The sequence below is a fragment of the Rhinoderma darwinii genome, chromosome 5 (genome assembly GCF_050947455.1).
Source record: "Rhinoderma darwinii isolate aRhiDar2 chromosome 5, aRhiDar2.hap1, whole genome shotgun sequence".
Taxonomy (NCBI): Eukaryota; Metazoa; Chordata; class Amphibia; order Anura; family Rhinodermatidae; genus Rhinoderma; species Rhinoderma darwinii.
This window is the reverse complement of record NC_134691.1, coordinates 322,002,332-322,023,489: the sequence shown is the minus strand read 5'-3', so window position 1 is coordinate 322,023,489 and position 21,158 is coordinate 322,002,332. Positions and strand designations below refer to the sequence as shown.

At 39.6% G+C, this 21,158-nt stretch overlaps 1 protein-coding gene across 1 annotated transcript in view; it reads left to right on the top strand.

Annotated features, from left to right (window-relative positions):
* The window catches only part of MALRD1 (MAM and LDL receptor class A domain containing 1), a 274,434-nt gene that overhangs the window by 141,267 nt on the left and 112,009 nt on the right, over positions 1-21,158 (top strand). Inside the window, exons 24-28 of the mRNA XM_075828272.1 lie at positions 37-250; positions 4,101-4,348; positions 5,922-6,216; positions 8,622-8,867; positions 11,576-11,733. Of these exons, the coding sequence (XP_075684387.1) occupies positions 37-250; positions 4,101-4,348; positions 5,922-6,216; positions 8,622-8,867; positions 11,576-11,733 (1,161 nt within the window). The remainder of the gene's footprint in view (positions 1-36; positions 251-4,100; positions 4,349-5,921; positions 6,217-8,621; positions 8,868-11,575; positions 11,734-21,158) is intronic.

The window sequence follows — 21,158 nt, the reverse complement described above, 5'->3', positions numbered from 1 at the left end:
TCCAATATCCAACTAACAGTAATTCCTATTTTGTAGATTGTCCTTCGTGCTAAACGTGGTGTCAGTTACGTAGGAGATGTGAGTGTGGATGATATTTCGTTTGAAGACTGTTCCCCAGTGCTGGTGAATGAAAAGCAGTGCACATCAGAGGAGTTCATGTGTACCAATAAGTACTGCATTCCCAAAAATAACATGTGTGACTTTGTCAATGACTGTTCAGACAACTCTGATGAGGACTATTTTTTATGTAGTAAGTGACTCTGAAAATTGTACAACCTAATGACAGAAATGTTTAGATTTTTTTATATTACTTTTGGACATATTTTATTGTAGACCTTTTCCTGGGTCAGGCCTCAGGTGCACAGGTATATTACGGCCAGGTCCAGACTTACAGAATTTTTAGAATTTTTTTTCTTGTAATTTGTCCATTTAATGCCAATATATTACTGCCACACACAGCCTAAATAATATCACCATATAGTCCCCAGATAATTTGCAGTATCCAAATAATAGTTCTAACCTAATACTACAATTCAGTTCCCAAATAATACCAGCAATAATATCACTGAACAATACTGGGTGGTCTTAGTTTTCTCCTGGGGTTCCTATCCTTGGAAGCCCCAAAGGAAAAATGGGCCTTTGGCTGTTGCCCAGTTTGGCATTTCCTACAACAGGCCCAATTATGGCCCTGTACAAGTCTTAATATGGCAGCCACAGTAGTCTATGGGCCCATATTGTATCTCTCTATACCTCTGATTTCATAGTCATATACTTTTCTTCAGATTCATCCGGAACTAGACAGAAAAACATTTTGCCGTGATCCATCACAACATTGCTTCTCGTAGACAATACCTCTATTATACAGTGCCGTACAGAGGTACCATATGGAGGCACACCACTCTATATTTAGACTCTATGAGTATTTATACAGTATATTTATTTAGTACGCAAGATGCTATAGTTTACATATCCAAACAGATGTCCCCCTCACGATAGCTCTATCTAAGTTACAGTGACTTAACCCAAAATTTCCTTGGGGCCCATACAAATAATCATACAAGACCGTACAGAAATATCTTCATTTTCCCTGCAGTCAGGTTATGTCCCTCTAGTGAAGAAATAAGACTTTGTTTATTATCATATTTTATGGATTTTATATAATATAGTAAAATAACGTTGCAGAGCAGTTTGAGTTTGAGACCATATTGTACAGTACAGGATTAGATTTATTGATGATATATTACAATAAAATACACGAGAACAGATTGAATTTCAGCACAAACAATATATTGTGTGATTCCCTGCAGTTGTTCTATGAATATGTGAAACTTTATTAACTGAAGTGTTTAACTAGGTTACTGCAGCAGAACTGAAATAAAACTGCAACACATTTCCAAAGTAAGTGCACGACCGTGGTACGGCTGTATGATGCCATAATATGGCCTCGAAAAAAAGAAGTCTATGGGACCTTGCTATACCCCCATATGCTTCCAATATTTTTATGTCTGATTCATAAAGCATCTGATAGAAGAAAGAACACCTGCTATGCTTTATTGAATGAGGCATTACGAATATCTCTATAATATGTTCCCATACACGGGCACCATACGGTTGTACACAAGTTTCGGCTAGTTCTAAATGAACCCTAGAATTTATAGGGTACATTCATGTATGCAGAGTTTGAGGCTTTTTTTTTTTTTTTTTTGGATACATTTGGCAGAAAAGTGTATTTTACTGTCATATATACAAATAATTGGCAAAAAAAAAAAAAAAACATGGATCAAAACAAGAACATGTTCAGTAAATGCAAAGGGTTTTCTGATCATGACAACCTCTTTTTGAAATAAAGCCGACCCTTAATGAGCTGATCGCCGTGGATCCGGCTTCTGAAGTTGCAGTCATACATTTGCCCTACAGCGGCTGCTGCAAAGGAGATTAATATTACATCCATGTAATACATGGATGGCCCGGGTCCACCAGAGTGGGAGCCGCTGATAAAGTACTTGTAGTGGACTCCATTCTATGACATACGAAACGGAGTTGATCAACAAGTGCATATTTTTTTTTTTTTACATGTCTTCCTGTTAATGCTGAGTATAAGCAGAAATCTAGGGTTGCCACCAGGCCATTAGTTACACTGGGAGACCGGTAAAATTAAATTTTTCCAAGCTGTAATAGCGAGTGCCGGTAATTTGACATGGGATATTGCATTGGCCAAGAGAGCAGAGTTAGAGGCTCTCCTCATACAGCTTATAATTGATGATTATGATTTCACAGCCCCATGTAGGTAGTGCCGCACGCAGTCCCCTGTAGCTAGTGCCACACACAGTCCCCTGTAGCTAGTGCCACACACAGTCACCTGTAGATAGGGCCACACACAGTCCCCTGTAGCTAGTGCCACACACAGTCACCTGTAGATAGGGCCACACACAGTCCCCTGTAGATAGTGCCACACCACACCCCTGTAGATAGTGCCACACCATACTTCTGTAGCTAGTGCCACACATAGCACCATGTAAATAGTACTACACACCGCCGCATGTAGATAGTGCCCTACACAATCCCCTGTAGATAGTGCCACACCACGCCCCTGTTGACAGGGACACACCATACTCTAGTAGCTAGTGCCACACAGCCCCCTGTAGATAGTGCCACACACAGTCCCTTCATAGATAGTGCCACAACCCGTCCCTGTAGATAGTGCCACATAGCCCCCTGTAGATAGTGCCACACCAGAGCCCAGTCGATACTTTCATACCACACCCCTGTAGATAGTGCCACACAGCCCCCTGTAGATAGTGCCACATAGCCCCATGTAGATAGCCATACCACACCCCTGTAGATGGTGGCACACCACCCCTATGTAGATAGTGACACCCACACCCACCTTGTAGCTGCTATAGCTTAATCACTGGTCCTATGTCTGCCATTCAACGTGAAAGCCTTGCCATTAGTGGGTGCTCATTTTGAATTTTGTAAGCTGCCATCTAGTTGGATACAATAGGCAGTGGTTCATGAATAAAGCAGTAATACAAGAAAGTAACAAGTATATCTTGAAGAGCTGCACTTAATAATTTATCCAAAACTCTAGTCTCTGTGCCAACACGAGGCTTTGCTGTATACAAAAGCAGTAACAATTCAGATATCGTGTTATGTGTTTACTCTACTTCTCTGTCTCTAATATTACATTTTGTATAGACATAAAAAACATTTTTGGGAAAATATGAAATTGTAAGGGACAGCTGAAAGGGAGCCAATACTTTTTTCATATCTCTATGTGTCCTGTTCTTTATATAAAGTGACTGGAGTCAAGTTGCACAATTTTATTTTTTTTGCAGATTCCGTCAAATATGATGGGAAAAAAAGTGCAGCAAAATGCCGGAACCTATTCAAGTCAAAGTGGTGCTGTTTTCCGTTATGTGACGGGTTCATCACAGCATTGAATTCCATTTTTTTGCTCCTATGACGGAACAGAAAAACGAAATTCTTAGCTCAGATGCGATTATAGCCCTCTATTGCCATCTTTATCTGGCTTTTACACACAGCAATGCTGTATTCCCACTCCCTGTATAATGGCACGTAGAGTCCCTACAGGTCCATATTGCAGAGCCATAAGCACTCCATGTACCTTTATATGGTGTCTTTGTGTGCTAGGGAACATAACCTCAGTGATATTGCATATGATTAAATATGCCATAATTTTCTATACATATTTTCATGGAATCTGTAAGAAAACTGTTTGCCTATATGTAAAATTGTAGGCATGTGGAGTTACATTATGAGCCTGTAGCATTTTATAGGCGCCGTATTACAGATCTGTACCACATAGATACATAATACAGGCGTGTGCATGAGGCTGAAAGCATATACCGTATGTTATAATATATTGTCCAGAATGCATAATCATTTATAGAATTCACTCACAGCCCGGTTTATATTTTAATGTATTCTTCACCTATGCTGCTATCTGTAACTACAACGGAAACTCTGGCTTTCTTTCCATCTCAGATATTCCGCTGAATGAAATGTACTGTAAATATAATGCATTGTAGGTGTTTCTGCTGGCGAATAACACTGATGTACTTGTATATACTCTCTAGGCTCCTATCTTGGACGCTGTAATTTTGAATTTGATCTTTGTGATTGGAAGCAGAGTTATACTGATAATTTTGACTGGAGCATGCGAGCTGGGAGCACCCCAACTGTTGGCACCGGTCCAGTAACAGATCACACCTTGCAGAACCCATCTGGGTGGTATATTTTCATAGAAGGATCATTTCCACATTTACCTGGCCAAGGAGCTAAGCTTTCTGGACCAACAATAAGCAAATGGAGTAGAAACTGCACGGTATGTTTAACTCCTGAGAGATCATGATGAACTTTTGAACCGAAGCAAAATTAAAATATCATATAGAAAATTGTGTCCTCTTGCAGTTCTGCTGATTTATGTACAATACAAGTAACGCACATGTGGAGTTAATAAAACAATGCATGTGTATTAAAAAAAGTTATATCTTGCAGACATCACTGAACGGAAAAATAATACAATAACAATTCTCAGATAAGTTAAGTAAGAATTTGAAGATAAACAGTTAACAATTCTGAACCCGACGCCAGAATACTGAGTTAAAGGGGTTCTCCGCTTTGGACAATCCCTTTTAGTAAGAAGGGTCCCCTGACAATAAGCTTATTACATAATTTCGCCATGTTGGTATCCCCAGCAATCAGCTGTAATCGGGCAGTAAGTGTTCAATTTGCCTGCAGCACCACCACAGGTAAAATTAAGCATTACACAGTGCCCATTCAAATCAATAGGTTATCGGTGTATTACAGGACAGGACACGTCCTCTGGAGCTAGAGAGGCTCTTTTTAAACACTCTCCGCCTTGGTCAAGAGGTGAGGTTCCTAAGCACACCCCTTTCCCTTTCTATTAGCTTCTAATTCTCTAATAGGCTATATGATAACGTGTTTTCTAAACTGGACAACCCCTTTAAGTAACTCAGAATTTTCAGATAATTTAGGGAATATATTAAAAGTTTTATGCCAATTTTTTGGCGTCATAAAGTTGCAAACTTTGGCGCAAGCCATAGTTGCGCTAAAATTCGCAACCTTTTACTTCTTTCAACACTTTCTAAAAGTGGCTAGAAAGGAGGCGGAGATAAGTAGGATGGGGCGGGTCCCCTGACGGAACAGCAGATTTTTCATAACTTGTTTTGTTATAGTGTGTCTGTCAAGGCAATCCTCTGTGAGCTAAACATAGCAGCAGCAAAAAGATCTCCCCCTTGTCCTGGGCTCAAGGCTAATACCCAATGACACATTGTAGTTATCAGTATAAACAATGTCTCCTATGTCTATTCACTGACCTCAAGGAGAGATCTTGAAAATGGCCAGGAACTGAAATGCAATGTATATGAGAAAGTTGCACAATGTTTCATTATATTAAGCAGAGAAACAGAAATCATAGGGCACCATAGCAAAACTCAGGATGGGCCCCACGAAGAGTTCCCCTGATGTACTATAATTCTATGTCCACAATTCTATTTTGATATAACATTCTGTATAAAGGAGCTCTGTTCTTCCAACTTAATAAATTCTATAATTATGGCTACATTCTGCCACCATTAGGGGGAGCTAACCGTATTGGGGCTGTATAAATCTGTATACAATGAGCTCCCTCTAGTGGCTGCTGCACAAAGATTCTATGACAATGTCACAGCAAGCAGGAAAGCAGTTCATTCTGGGTCAGTCTCCCACCTCATAGCAGTGGCGTGCTTTGCCTCCATAGAAGGTAGTCCACTAATATAAAGATTAAATATAATCTCCATTTACGTAACACTTCACAATTCCTTTAGTAAGCAATATATTGGTTATAAATAATAACTAGTTTTTTCTGCACCATGTGGTTGTTTTCTCTCCCACAGATCATCTTTTACTTTCACATGTATGGTGAGGGCATCGGATCACTGACCATATATCAGATAACAATGAGCGGGCGTGATAATCTTCTTTTAAACTTCACTGGAGATCAGGGGAACTTTTGGCAGAGAAAAGAGCTACCACTTCACGATCTGGGAGATGATTTCTACATCACGTTTGAAGGGAAAGTTGGCAGAGATCAAAGATCAGATATAGCTCTGGATGACATCGTTCTCTCAAATGAGTGTGTTCCCTCCTCTGCATTTGCCCCAAGTTCCCCAAAGCACAGACCTGGGAAAGGTAAGAGATTGCTTTGTGACTTTGTTTACCCTATGATTCTTTAGCTCTATAAAGGGTTAATCCATTTGTAAACTTCTGTTTATTCTTTTGACTATTAGACCGGGTCACAAGTAGCGTAAACACTGTGGATTTTCCGCAACGGATTTCATTGCAGAAAATCTGCAGCATAATACAGTAGCAGCAGAGTGGATAAGATTTGAATAAATCTCATCCACACGCTGCGTAGAAAAAAATGCCAAAGAAGTTTATAAATTCACCTGCAGTGCATTTTTTAATCCATAGGATGTCAAGTTATGTTGCGGAATGGCTGGTTTTCTGTTGCCGGTTTTCCCAATTGAATTCAATAGGGAGGTATAACCCGCAACAAAATAGCAGATGTTGCAAGTATTTGGGGTGGAAAGGCTGAGATTCTGCCACAAAGATCACAACTAGGAAAAAGAAAATCTCATTCTTACCCAGATCTCTCTGCTTCTCCGTCCAGCCCGACGTTCAGGTATGACTTTTTATCCCATGCGAGCGCTGCAGCCAATCACAGGTTGCAGCGGTCACATGAGATGAAACGGTAAACCAGGAGGCGGGCTACAGGACATCAGGGGGACTCGTCGCCATAGCTACGGGTAAGTATAAGCTTTTTTTTATTTTACCTGTTATTTTCCGCAGCGGACATTTCGGTCAAAAAACTACAGCACAATTTTGTGCGTTTTTTCAGGCCGAAATTCCCTGTGGGGTCCAGGGTGGTTACGCTGTGTGCTTTTACACAGCATATCCGCCCTGTGTGAACATACCCTTAGGGTTCAGTTTGTCAAAGTCTGGAATACTTTTTCCTGTGTATTAAGGAGTTCTACACTTGAAACATTTCTACCGGCAGCACTCAGGAGAAGCAACCACAGAGTTAAATTAGTTAGACTTGCATACAGATTTATATGTCTAATAAGTGCTGTATAAATCTGTATGCAGTGAGCCCCACCTAGTGGTGGCTGAAGGCAGACAACATTTTATCATTTAACTATGGCTATTTGACGGGAATTTGGAGCCCTGACCCCTGTAAAGATATATTAATACATTTATTATGATAGAACTTTGGACCGATTTAGACTAACTATAATAAAATATACTGCCCTAAATCACTTTAGATAATCCCATTAGCCCCTTCAGCATCCTAAAGCACAAGGAACATAAGGTATTAACCTCTAATCCATCCACGACCTCCAGGGATATTAAGTATTAACCTATAACCACTTAAGAGACCCACCGATATTACCATTAACCCCTTTACGACCCTATTTGACCAGAGACATCAAGCATGAACCTCTAAACCACTCTAGACCGATAGGGATGTGACCGAAAATACCATCACCCAACTCTAAACCTCCCTATGTACAAACATATGATATACTGATATGTCTTTCCTTACATTTCCTCCGGTTTCGAGGTATGCTAAGATGAGGGTGAAAAATGACCAACTATTAAAAAACAACAACATTTGCGTTACTTTATTTTCAAAGTTGGTTATCTCACACCATTCATCTTGGCATAACTTAAAACAGGAGGAAAGGTAAGAAAGGACATATCTTTAGCCATAACATTAAAACCACATGCCTAATATTGTGTAGGTCCTGACCTGTTGAGGCATGGACTCCACAAGACCTCTGAAGATGTCCTGTGGTATTTGGCACCAAGATGTTCCCTTTAAGTCCTGTAAGTTGTGAGGTGTGGCCTCCATGGTTTGGACTTGTTTTTCCAGCACATCCCACAGATGCTCGGTTGGATTAACATCTAGGGAATTTGGAGGCCAAGTCATCACCTTGTACTCTTTGTCATGTTCCTCAAACTATTCCTGGCAGGTCCTTCCTTGGACCACTTTTGGTACGTACTAACTACTGCATCCCGGGAACACTCCACAAGACCGTCCATTTTGGAGATGCTCTGACCCAGTCATCTAGTCATCACAATTTGGCTCTTGTCACAGTAACTCAGATCCTTACACGTTCCCATTTTTCCTGCTTCTAAAACATCAACTTCAAGAACTAATTGCTCACCTGCTGTCTAATATATCCCACCCCTTGACAGACGCCATTATAACGACATACTGTAATCAATGTTATTCGCTTCACCTGTCAGTGGTTTTAATGTTATGGCTGAACAAAGTACACATTCGAAAATAATTTTGCCGGCACCATCGTGCGCACCAAGAATTTAAAAATCTTGCAACTGCCCTTGCTTTGTGCCACAGCACTACCCAAACTCCAAAGTTACAATATCAAGTAAACATCTGAATAGCAGGGATGATAAACACCAATGGGCTTGTTCTCCACTAATAGTAAGATAAGCCTATTTGGATCATAATAGTTGATTAGATACATTATAGTATAATAGGTGTCTAACCCTAAATTATTTTTTTATAGGTAATTGCCCAGCAGGATTTTTGGAATGTCAAAATAAAAAATGTTACACACCAGAAAAGTTGTGCGATTTTGTGGATGACTGTGGGGATAACACAGATGAAATACAATGCGGCATGTCATGCACGTTTGAAAATGGCATGTGTGGGTGGAAAAACTCAATGGCTGACAATTTTAACTGGATTTTGGGAGCATATTCATCGAAGTCTCTGAGACCTCCCATGGACCACACACTTGGAAATGAAGATGGTAAGATGGTTACGTACTACATACATTTTAAAGAGGCACATGTAGGGATATGTAGGGGGAAGAAAAGGATTTTGGACGATGTATTAGGTATATTCCTGGCTTAGAGTTAGATCAGTGTAGATATTAGTCAGCATTAATTAGTAATGCAGAAATCAAAACAATTTTGTTTTTGTGATGCTGTATATTAAGTTAGATTTAATTTCAAGGCCCTGGCTCGTAGTTAGTCTTTCCTTCCCTCTCTCCTGATTATTCCACTGGATACCATTAATATTAATAAAATAATTTTGTACATTCTTGGCAGCTAAATCATATCTGACAGTGTTGTTGCTAGGGCCAAACTGCCTACCAACCACAATCTTTTAAAATGGGTTGTCAAGCAGCACATTCCTAGCAACTAATCTGTCTCAGATTTCACTGATCTTCAGCTCAGCTCACTGAACTAAGGGGAAGGAGGGGGCAAGCAGACTTAGCATTATTTAAAGCATATGTTTATTACATTTATATGGTCTAGATAACTATTTTCTATATATTTAGAGCATGCGGTTACTTTCAAAATATTTTCTTAGTTTAAATAGGTCCCTTGCCGAAATGTTCACAAATAAAATTCATTAAGAAATAAGTGAAAATCCTGGTTTGGAATCTGCAGGTCTTTCCCTATCTTGTATTGTGCATGGATTAGGAGCGATCCTATACTCTGAAAACACAATGGACCACCATGGGGGAATGGTCATCCCGGAAAGGATCGTTTCCTGAGGAACTGGATATAAATTAAAGTGGAGATCACTAACAATAACCGGCACTGACAATAGACCAATAGTTTTGTCATTATGATACCAGTGACATAAACCACGTTTTTGTAAAAATAAATTAAGATTGAAAACAGAACTAGGCTTTATCTATATGGGATAACAGAAAACTAGACTAAATTGAGGTGATAAACATATCATATGTAAGAAAATGGGTAATACGTCCATCACAGATCTTAAAGGGGTTGTCTCATGAAGGTAACTCTTTTTATATAGGCTCTTACAGAGCGGCTCTTCGTTCTGGCTCATAGACTGGAGTCCTGATCCCCCTCAATAACGTCCATATGTACTATTCGAGCAAGCGGACAGGGGCTGTCTTCATGAGACTTTTATTCACTTCTATACTAGATAACTTTTGCATGAAGATAATGATGAATGATGACCAAATATTATTTTCCTAGTAGACGAGTATCAATATCAACATAATTGGTTGTAGCTAAAATGCGTTAGTGAACGTTTCCATTTCCATCCGTTGCCATTTTATAAAATGAGAACTTTCGATAATGTTATATTTTAATGACATTGATGAGACTAGTCCATAAATCAACACACTGATGGTTGGCATGACTATAATCAAGTGAAAAACCAAAGACATGTACAAAGGAACACAAGACCATGTCACCCAAGCTGATCACTTCTAAAATGTATCATTGAATATATATATTCTTGTATTATAAAGTACAAAGACATACGTATTCCTTTCATGTCACTCTCTACAAATTACGGTAATTGAGAGTAATTGGCATTCAAGAGTAGAAGAGATGGAATCAGGTTAATGCTTCCCATGTATTAACCTTGTGTAGACCTGCTATCATTAATGTCGACCTACCACCTACACACAGGAGAGGGATTCATTTTATTGACTTATCAAGTATGTCAGGAACCTTTGAAGCACTAATATTTATAAGGTCTGATTTATATTCATGAGTTTCAGGTTGTCAATGAATTGATATTTATGCAGCCACAAATGGATGCCTCCACTTGGACTCATGTATCAACCTGTAAAGGAGAGAAAAATGGTGGAAGATAAAATATGGAGCTAAAACCTTTTTCTCAACAGGTTAATTTTAACCCTAACTCCCAATTGATATGTTTTCTATAAAATGAGCTATCCGTATAATGCGTAATCTCATAACGCCAAGAAAATGGAGTAATAATATGGCAGGTTAGATTGACTGCATAGGCTTTCTTCTAGTTCTCTCCAGTCTTCCAGCACCGAGTATACCATTATTAATAACTCTCCGCCATTGTGCTAGAGCTTCACATTAGGTTAAATTACAAACTCCTCTCTTCTTCATCTAATATAAGTTGAAAAAAATACAAATGTCTTATCCTTTATGATCTTACAAGAGCAGTTAATTTTGCCATTAGTACCTAATGTGGTAGGATATTTCACTGCTTAGCCGCATCTGTAAAGATATGATTCCATTACGAAATATAAAACCCCTTTCCTCCATACCCGATATACAGTATGTTTCCTAGCCCTTCACAAAGTTTGTAGAATTTAATCTTTCAAATCTTTGTGGCACGAAATCCTTTTAAGGTGTCATGCACAAATCTTTATATTATGTACTCAGTGTGGTACCTCCGTATGACATCATATTACGTAGATATGTAAGGGAGAGTACTTCTATAATAATGGTATCCCATGAACTATGGCACGATTTCTTTTTCTGCTGGAGTAATACTAGACCCAACAGAAACGAAAACACCATGTGCCTTCCTATGATATCAGAGGAATATGGAAATACAATAGGACTTCTATGGTTGCCCTATTACGACCCTGTACAACTCTTGTATGGAGCCATAATACATCCAAGTGCATGAGCTCTAAATGTTTACATAGTCAACCATGAGGCTTGATAAAACCATTCTTTATGCTCCATTTGTTCCATACAATAGGTCACTTTCTGTACCTTGAGACGTCTTATGTTGGACTTCGTGGTGAAAAAGCTCATCTAAAAAGCTCCAAGTGGAAGGAGTCGGGGTGGAATTGTCTTCTAAGGTTCTGGTACTACATGTCATCGAGAGCTACTGGAAAAATACAAGTTCTTATTGAAGTAAGAGATTAATTTCCTTATCTTAATATCCAATACATCGTGTTGTCATCAGTGAATGGTATTTCTTTAGCATGCCTAGAGCCTTAGGGAATATCCCTGCTACCTCCATCCTCACACTATGAGATCCTACACAACAGCTTGACTTCTATTCACTGCCAGGGGCAAATTGATTCCGAAAACAATATATTAAAACAAAAACACTCATACAACAGTTCCAGTGCTTTACACCCATCACATGCCTGCTGTCTTCTTTAGTGAATGAAGAACCTATGGCCCAATTCACCCACCAGGGCCTGGGTGTAATTGCAACATTTGCACCCCCAAGATCTACCCCACTTCCCAGAAATTAATTGAAAATGGCATTCACATAAGAGGTAATCAAATACATGAAAGGTAAAACCTTTGGCCAAAGACAGGAGATAACCGTCGGCTGAATGATTCTTTAGCCATCATTTCCACCAATTTCCCCCTCAACATTCCCATTAAAGCCCATTTTTATGGTCAACAAAATCCTCTGTCTCCACTTATCTTAGGTGAAACACTAGGATTGGACTGGTTAACATCTAATCTGGTCCAATCCCTGTTTTCCCCAAAGACAGACATCGTGATATGCAGAGTCGTTGTTAAGCATTCTTCACCTAGGGCAAACATTTAACTTTCTACCCTAACATCTCTAAATACCTTGGCCCTGCTTGTTGGTGCTCCCCCCAAGCACCCAGCCCTTGTGCCATCCTGGTGGGATAGTCTGGTCTGCCAGTCACCGAAGACATAAGATCATCAATGGATCCCTCCAATAACATCTCATATCTATGGCCAGCTTTAATAAAGTTCTTGTCCATTTTTGACCATATTAAAAATTCCTATTTATTTCAATTGGGATATTTTTTCAAAACTCTTTGGAATAAAATTTGCATTCCTAATCCATGCCACAGGATAGGATCACAATTTTTAAATACACTCATATTTTTTCAACCAGTGAGAAAAATTTAAAGAGAAAATCTTCATATCCCCACATTTAGACACTAAGATATAAGCCCCTGCAATTGATAACCTTTATATAGCTGAAGGCACAAGCCACATGTGATAAAACCTGCATTTACAGATGTCTTATTAACTTACTTAGTAACTGGGCAAGTTTTATGAGTGGCAGATGTTGAATTAGCATTACTCAAAGACTCAATGCCAGATCAAGATACACTCCTCAACACTGAAATAGCAACACCCAGAAGGAAAAGTTTTGGAATTGTGAAAAGCACAGGATCGATAGACGTGTTAATGATATGCAAACGATAAAAAATGGAAACAAAATATTCCAAACATCTTGATTTATTCAGTATCGAGTATGAGCCCCACGTGCAGAAATACGCGCGCTTACACACCTTGGCATGCTATCAATGAGGTTATTAATAATTGTCTGAGGAATGTTATGCCACGCTGAATGCATTTGGGCATACAAATCATCGCGATTGGCTCCTGGCAGCTCCCTTTGCTATTTCCACCAATGATGTCCCAGATGTGCTTGATGGGAGACAAGTCTGTAGACGCTGCAGGCCATGGTAGCATATTCAGGCCACACAGGCTGCTCACAGTAGCACGAGCAACATTCGGCCTGGTGTTGTCCTATTGAAAAGTAGCTTCTGGGACACTTTGGAGAAATGGCTGTACCACTGATTCCACGACCAAATCAATGTAATGCTGAGCTGTTAGTGTACCTGAAATAAAGACTAGATGGGCCCAGCTACCGCACATTATGCCACCCCACACCATAATCCTGTGAGTGGGTCCGCTGTTACTTTCCCTTGTGAAGAACTCTTCATGGCGTTGCCCACCTGCTCTCCATACCAATCTCCAGCTATCATTGCGTCCGAGACAAAAGTTGGACTCATCACTTAAGAGGCTAGACCTCCATTCCAGCCTCCATTGCCGTTTTGCTGTGCGCCTTTGAGAGTGGTGGCGTATGGTCAATGTAACACCTGTAGCTGGACGTTCATAGCCCAATGTCGTGCAAACGCCTTCTGATGGGCTGTATCGACACTGGTTGCTGCCCTAGGATTGGGATGTAGCGTCAAATTTGACTTACAGTACAGAATGGATCACTATGCACCATTCTTCCAATCAGATGGTCTGTCTTTTCAGAGGTTCGCCTCTCCACACCTCTTGCTGTCATTCCCGTTCGTTGTTGTTCTTCCAACCCGCGTAGCGATCTGCCGGAGTGATAAACCAAGGTCTCTAAGTTCAAGGATTCTGTCCCTCTTAGTTTGCGACAAGTGGTGATAACTGGCACATCGATGAACAGGAAGCATCACACAATCATCCCACACCACTTGATCCGCTTTTTGAGGTTTATTGTGTCTAAAAAACTTTGCTTTCAATCCGTCTTTCATGCCTCCCACATGCCACAGATTGGAGCTCGGTGCTTTCAAATTTGATAATTTGCAGATCTTAGCGACACCTGCTACTGCCTCGATTTGCATAACCTTAAGGCTTGCCCTTCTTGGTGTTGCAGTTTCAATGTTGAGGAGTGTATATTTGTCGATAAAGAAACTAGATTTTTGCTTGGCCAGTCCAACATTTGTAGCATTGTTGATGTTATGATATTAGTCTGCTGGGAATATGAGTGATGTGGATCAATAACTGAATGGAGAAACTAAATTCCAAGTTGTCTTCAAGGAACTTTTCGAAAGTCACACAACTGTATTTAAACTAAGGTGGCAATTATTATGGGCCTTCAGGTAATGGAAGAATCTATAAAGCACTATAAATCCTTTGAGTACTAACAGCCAAGTCGTTGACTGATTACAGGCTTTGAGACACTCTGAGCGAGAGGACAGACATCTTTATATCATAGAAATACTATTCTCTTCTTATAAGTGTTTCAGATTGCATGTGATGGAGTTAGCCTTACATAAATAACCACAGTAAGTCATCTCAGATGCTCCCTGTCAAATACAGTAGATGTCAAAATCTGTACTTTTCATTTATGTTATTATAAAATATTCTGATTTGGTTACTACGGGTTCCAAGAACATCACGTCTATTTGCTTCTTGACCAATTGGTAGGAACTTAACCAAAGTTATGAATCCCACCATTAATTTGTGTTTGCGAAGGGTTATCCAACATCCATCACGCAGTCATATTCTCAAAATTCCCATAGTTGACATTTAAAAATCAATCAATAAATCAATTATGCTTAAAACAGTCCATGTATCATAAAGCTAAACATGCCACCAGGATTAGTGTTATTGAGTATTTTTTTATTCAGTAAGGTTTACATTTTTCTATGATTAGAGTCCATCTAATTGACATAAAATACATGTATTATCTTGGGTCTCTGTGCACACAGTAGGAGAACTACATAAATTCTTAAATGAATATCTACCTTGAAACTAAAATGATAAATTTTGGCAATAGCAGAATTTCTCTTCTGAGCAGAGTGTTTATTAAAAGAAATACTGTAAGTAACATTGATTGTATTTGACATTCTGGACATTTATATTGGTTTGCCTTTGGCTGACATATTATTGGCCTATTGCAACAAATCGATTCTTTTTGCAAATCTTCCATAGCAAACGTTCACTGGAGATATTATTGGAGGTTTCTTTAACACAGGTACAGTGAATTTTTACAGATTAGCTCATCTCTATTCATCCTCAAATATATATTTTTTGGATATCTAGTTTCATGATTCTGTGAAAAAAAAAATCGAAGTATATCCCTCTTCAAAATTAATTTAAACCTGTAATGGAAATCTCAAAGTGCATTGAATGGAGGATTAGTTATTTATTTAGATGCTTTTCCTGTAGAGAAAGCTGGTGGAAAAAATAAAGTTAATGTCATATGTTAGCTTTGAGGAAACTAAATCAAAATGTTAAAATACAGCTACATGGGAGGTTTATGGTTATCTTACACTCATGACCAGGCAAAAATAGACATGCAAACTTCTCTTTAAAGCAAATTTGCTTACAATATTAATATGATATGTGTGCTGGATGATTCGTTCTACTGCTATCTTATGTGCCAAGCCACTCCTCACTCAGCTCTCATATGTGCCAAGCCATTCCTCACTCAGCTCTCATATGTGCCAAGCCATTCCTAACTCATCTCTCATATGTACCAAGCCCCTCATCACTCAGCTCTCATATGTGCCAAGCCACTCCCCACTCAGTTCTCATATGTGCCAAGCCACTCCCCACTCAGCTCTCATATGTGCCAAGCCACTCCTCACTCAGCTCTCATATGTGCCAAGCCTCTCCCCACTCAGCTCTCATATGTGCCAAGCCACTCCTCACTCAGCTCTCATATGTGCCAAGCCACTCCTCACTCAGCTCTCATATGTGCCAAGCCTCTCCCCACTCAGCTCTCATATGTGCCAAGCCACTCCTCACTCAGCTCTCATATGTGCCAAGCCACTCCTCACTCAGCTCTCATATGTGCCAAGCCACTCCCCACTCAGCTCTCATATGTGCCAAGCCACTCCTCACTCAGCTCTCATATGTGCCAAGCCACTCCCCACTCAGCTCTCATATGTGTCAAGCCACTCCTCACTCAGCTCTCATATGTGCCAAGCCACTCCTCACTCAGCTCTCATATGTGCCAAGCCACAACTCCCTTAGCTCCTTTACTTGCCACACCCCTCCTACTTTATGTATGTTATGTACGAGACAAGGCCTTCCCTAGTTATGTTGCTTGTTGTCCATAAATCCCAATGCTGTGGGTAGTCAGGAGCTAAATGTCTCCTCCCCCAACAATATTCTTAAAGCTACAGATCTTCTTTTTTGCAAATTTGGCTGATGTAAATGAAAATAATAGATATTTGAACTTCATACTCAAAAGAAATTCGAGAACATTGTCAATGTGTTCCAGTTATTATTGTACACAAAATAATATATGGGGGTTGTATCAAATTAGAAAAAAGGATCTGTTTTTCTCCCAGAAATAGCACCACTCTTGTCCATGGGATGTGTCTGGTATTACAGCTCAGCTCCATTTACAAAGATCCACTTATGTACCTCTTAGGATAAGTACCTCAGTGTGCACATTCAAGTTTCTAATCTAGAGTTAAAAATCAGTGCTCCATGCTGTTTATTAGCTTTATTTACTTGCAGGCTGCACACTTTATTCATATAAATATATAAAACTTGAATTACTGCAGCCATTTACTCAGAGAAAGAGAGAATAAGATAGAAAGCTCTATAGGGAATTACAAACAATAACAATTTAAAGCAATGGAATTATTTGTGCCCACAGCAAGAATTGTCACCTGAACATATAACACAAAACACAAACAACCAGCCAAAGAAACTAAGTGGACCTTCACCTAGTCCAAAATGCTAAAATCAAATTTATATGCCAAACTAGTTCTTCCACACAGTACAACATTACAACACACAACTTGCTCGTTTTAGTCAGTGCTGATGCTGCTGTGATCACAGAAATTCATTAGCTAGCAAGTTCCCTCTACAAACAAACTTGTAATTACATCGTTACGGCCCATAATTACGGGCCCATAGACTTCTATTGGCCATGGGTACCTCTCCGTATGCTTACGGGAAGGTGCCCGTGCCGTTGAAAAATATGGAACATGTCCTATTTCAGGCCGTAATAACAGCACGGGCAGGCCCATAGAAGTCTATAGGGCTCCTGTAATTACGGGTGGCTACGTGTGTGCACCCGTCAGGGATAGTCACTGTCTAGGGTGCTGAAAGAGTTAACTGATCGGCAGTAACTCTTTCAGCACCCGGGACAGTGACTACCGCTGGAGTTAATAGTATTAAAACTTAACTTACCTGCTTCTTCCTCCAGTCCGGCCTCCCGGGATGACGTTTCATCCCATGTGACTGCTGCAGCCAATCACAGGCCAATCAAAGGCTGCAGCGGTCACATGGACTGCCACGTCATCCATGGAGGTCGGACTGGATGTCAAAAGAGGGACGCATCACCAAGACAACGGTACGTATGAACTTCTTTTACTTTCAATATCTGCGGAAACTCTGCCCGAAAGGGCTGCCCCTTCTCTCTTTCCAGCACTGATAGAGAGAAGGGGCTGCTGATTAGTGCAGAGAAAACGGGTCCGTAAATACTGGTGGAATACGGGTTGAATACATGTCACAAAGGACCCGTATTTATGCCAGTATTTAAATGTTCGTTTGCATGAGGCCGTAGTTTGTATGGTTGAAAAAAGACACGTGTCCAATAAGTTCAACCAAGGGATGGGAAAAGGGAAGGGAAACATTTCTACACATAGGAGCTAATATTTTTTTGTTCTAGGAAATTATCTAAGCCTTTTTTAAAGCCATCTCCTGTCCCTGCTGTGACGGCTCCTGCGGTGACTATTCCATAGATTCACAGTTCTCACAGTAAAGAAGGCTTGTTGCCTCTGCAGGTTGAACCTTTTTTGCTCCAGACGGAGGGACTGCCCTCTTGTTTTTTGAGGGGATTTTACATGGAACAGGATTTCACCATATTTTTTGTATGTGCCATTCATATATTTATATAAGTTAATCATGTCCCCCCTTAGTCGTCTCTTTTCAAGGCTAAATAGGTTTCATTATTTTAATCTTTCCTCAAACCTTAGATTCTCCATGCCCCTTATTAGCTTCGTTGCTTTTCTTTGTATTTTTTCCAACTCCAGCGCATCCTTTCTATGAACTGGAGCCCAGAACTGAACTACATATTCTGGATGAGGCCTCACTAATGCTTTGTAGAGTGGCAATATTACATCCCTGTCCCGCGAGTCCATGCCTCTTTTAATACACGACAATATCTTGCTGGCCTTTGAAGCAGCTGATTGACATTGCATGCTGTTATTTAATTTATGATCTACAAGTACACCCAGATCCTTCTGAACAAGTGACTCCCCCAGTGTAGCTCCCCCTAGGACAAATGATGCATGCAGGTTGTTGGTACCCAGGTGCAGAACTTTACATTTATCTACATTAAACTTCATTTGCCAAGTGGATGCCCAAACACTCAGTGCGTCCAAATCAGCTTGCAATTTATGTACTTCTTCTATAGACTGAACAATACTACATAGCTTGGTGTCATCTGCAAAAATAGAAATAGTGCTATTAATCCCATCCTCTATATCATTAATAAATAATTTGAATAATAGTGGTCCCAGCACTGAACCCTGGGGTCACCATTTATTACCGGGGACCATTCAGAGTAAGAATCATTGACCACAACTCTCTGCATACAGTCCTTGAGCAATTCCCTTGACATTTCAGACATTAAATTATTAAACAAATATACAAAATTTCCTATCACCTTATAGTAGATTTTGTATATTTATCAATTGAATGTTTGGAATGTATTGTGTTAGAAGATTTGTGTTGCAATTCATTGCCTGAACCACTTTGGAATAGGGAATTACAAGTTGTATGTTTGTCTGTAGAGGGAATTTGCTAGCTAACAAAGTCCTGTGCTCACAGCAGCATCAGCATTCATAGAAGCAAGCAGTCTCTGCAGTTTTAGAGGGGAGTGGGGAGGGAGTGGTAAGTGTAAGGTGAACTAGTAGGCTTGTAGAGATAGTGACCAGTGAGCAGTGAAAGTCAGTAGCAAGGCAGACAATAAAAATAACTTCCTGTTAGTAGATTAGGAAGGAGAAATCTGCAGCACAAACTGCTGAGCAGTGAATGGACAGGCTCCACAAAGGCACTGTACATGATGATCTAAGAGCACTGTTAAAGGGTAACTAAACGTTCAACAAGCTTCTGACATGTAATAGTGACATGACAGAAGTTTTGATTGGTGGGGTCCAAGCACTGAGACCCCCACCATTTACTAAAACGAAGAGGCAGAAGTGGTTATGCTTTCTGTTCAGATTTTTCAGGAAATCAATATAGCGGTGTACAGGATCAATAGAAAGCCTATGAGTCTGTAGACCGCTACATCGGCTTTCCGGGAAAAGCCGAACAGAAACTAAGCTGCTCAGCACTCACACGCTTCTGCTGCTTCGTTTTAGAGATTGTTGTGGGTCTCAGTGCCCGAACCCAACCAATCTAAACTTCTGACATGTTACTATGACATGATAGAAGTTTGTTGAATGTTTAGTTAACCTTTAAGTTTTTATTTTTCACTGAAGGTACACTGTAAGGCCTCATTCACATGACCGTAATGGTTTTTACTGTCCACAAATAGGGATCCGTAGGCATCCACAACTCATCCGCAAATTTGCTGTCCGCAAATACGGTCCATAGTGCATTTGTAGTTCATCCGTATTTACATGTTCTATAATTTGCGGATCATTTCTACGGCACGTATACACATCCGTAAATATTCTGAAAGGTGTCCGTGAGCAATAGAAATGAATGGATCCGAAATTTCATCCGTAATTACAGATCTGTAATTACGGATGAAAACTACGGTCGTGTGCATGGGGCCTTAGAAATACATTCTAATTTTAATGTATGTAGTATAATATGTTGCCCCAAGTTAAAATGTTCGTAGAGGTTTCATCTGCCATTTCCATTTTCAACCCCCATATTTTAAGACAGCTTAAACATTTGCTTGGCTTCCAGAATAACTAACCTTTCCCCATAATAATTTAAAAACGTGTAAAATCAAACCAAATGGTCATATACACTGGAGTCTCACAACTCATATTTATAGATTATATTAACTAAAATTTTCATGTGCAGCACATTTAATTAATTTAGGATCGCCATCAGGAGATTCTGCAATCTCTGCCATCTTTTGCAAGCAGATTAACTTCCTTAGTAACAATATACATCATATGAATTACAATTTAATGAAAAATACAGTTTGAATTATAAGAGGCCTTGATGCAGAATCTAGTTAAAAGATAAATGCACCATCTTAGATGGAAGGAATACAGGAGTATCTTTGCAGATAAAACATACCTCGTTGGTATGCAAAAGAAAAACTTTAGTAGAATTTTATGTTAATTTCATGGCTCTATCTGACCAGAGTTTAAAATATTATTATTATTATTTTTTTTTTAATTTTCAAGGTTTTCATTACAGCTGCTCTTTGGAGAACCTTTTTACTAATGTCTTTCTTATGACGCATCCATTAATCTGCAGTACATTTTACTTTATGGATTAACTCATTTGAGAACGTCAGTAGAATGTATGAATTTCAAATCAGTTAATACTATCCAAGACTGAATAAGTAATATCTTGCAGGGCACGGGTCAATAAAACTGTATGTAAAGAAAAGAATAATAATCGATATAAATATATATTATATGGATGGATAGAAGATCTATCACAACTTAAAGGGTGACTAAATGCTCAACAAATTTCTGGCATGTCATAGGAAATTTGATTGGTTGGGGTCCGAGCACTGAGACCACACCAATCGCTAAAACGAAGTGTCAGAAGTGCTCCCGTGAGCGCTCAGTCGCTTTATTTGTTTGGCTTTTTCCAGAAAGCCGATGTAGCGGAGTACGGGCTCATAGACT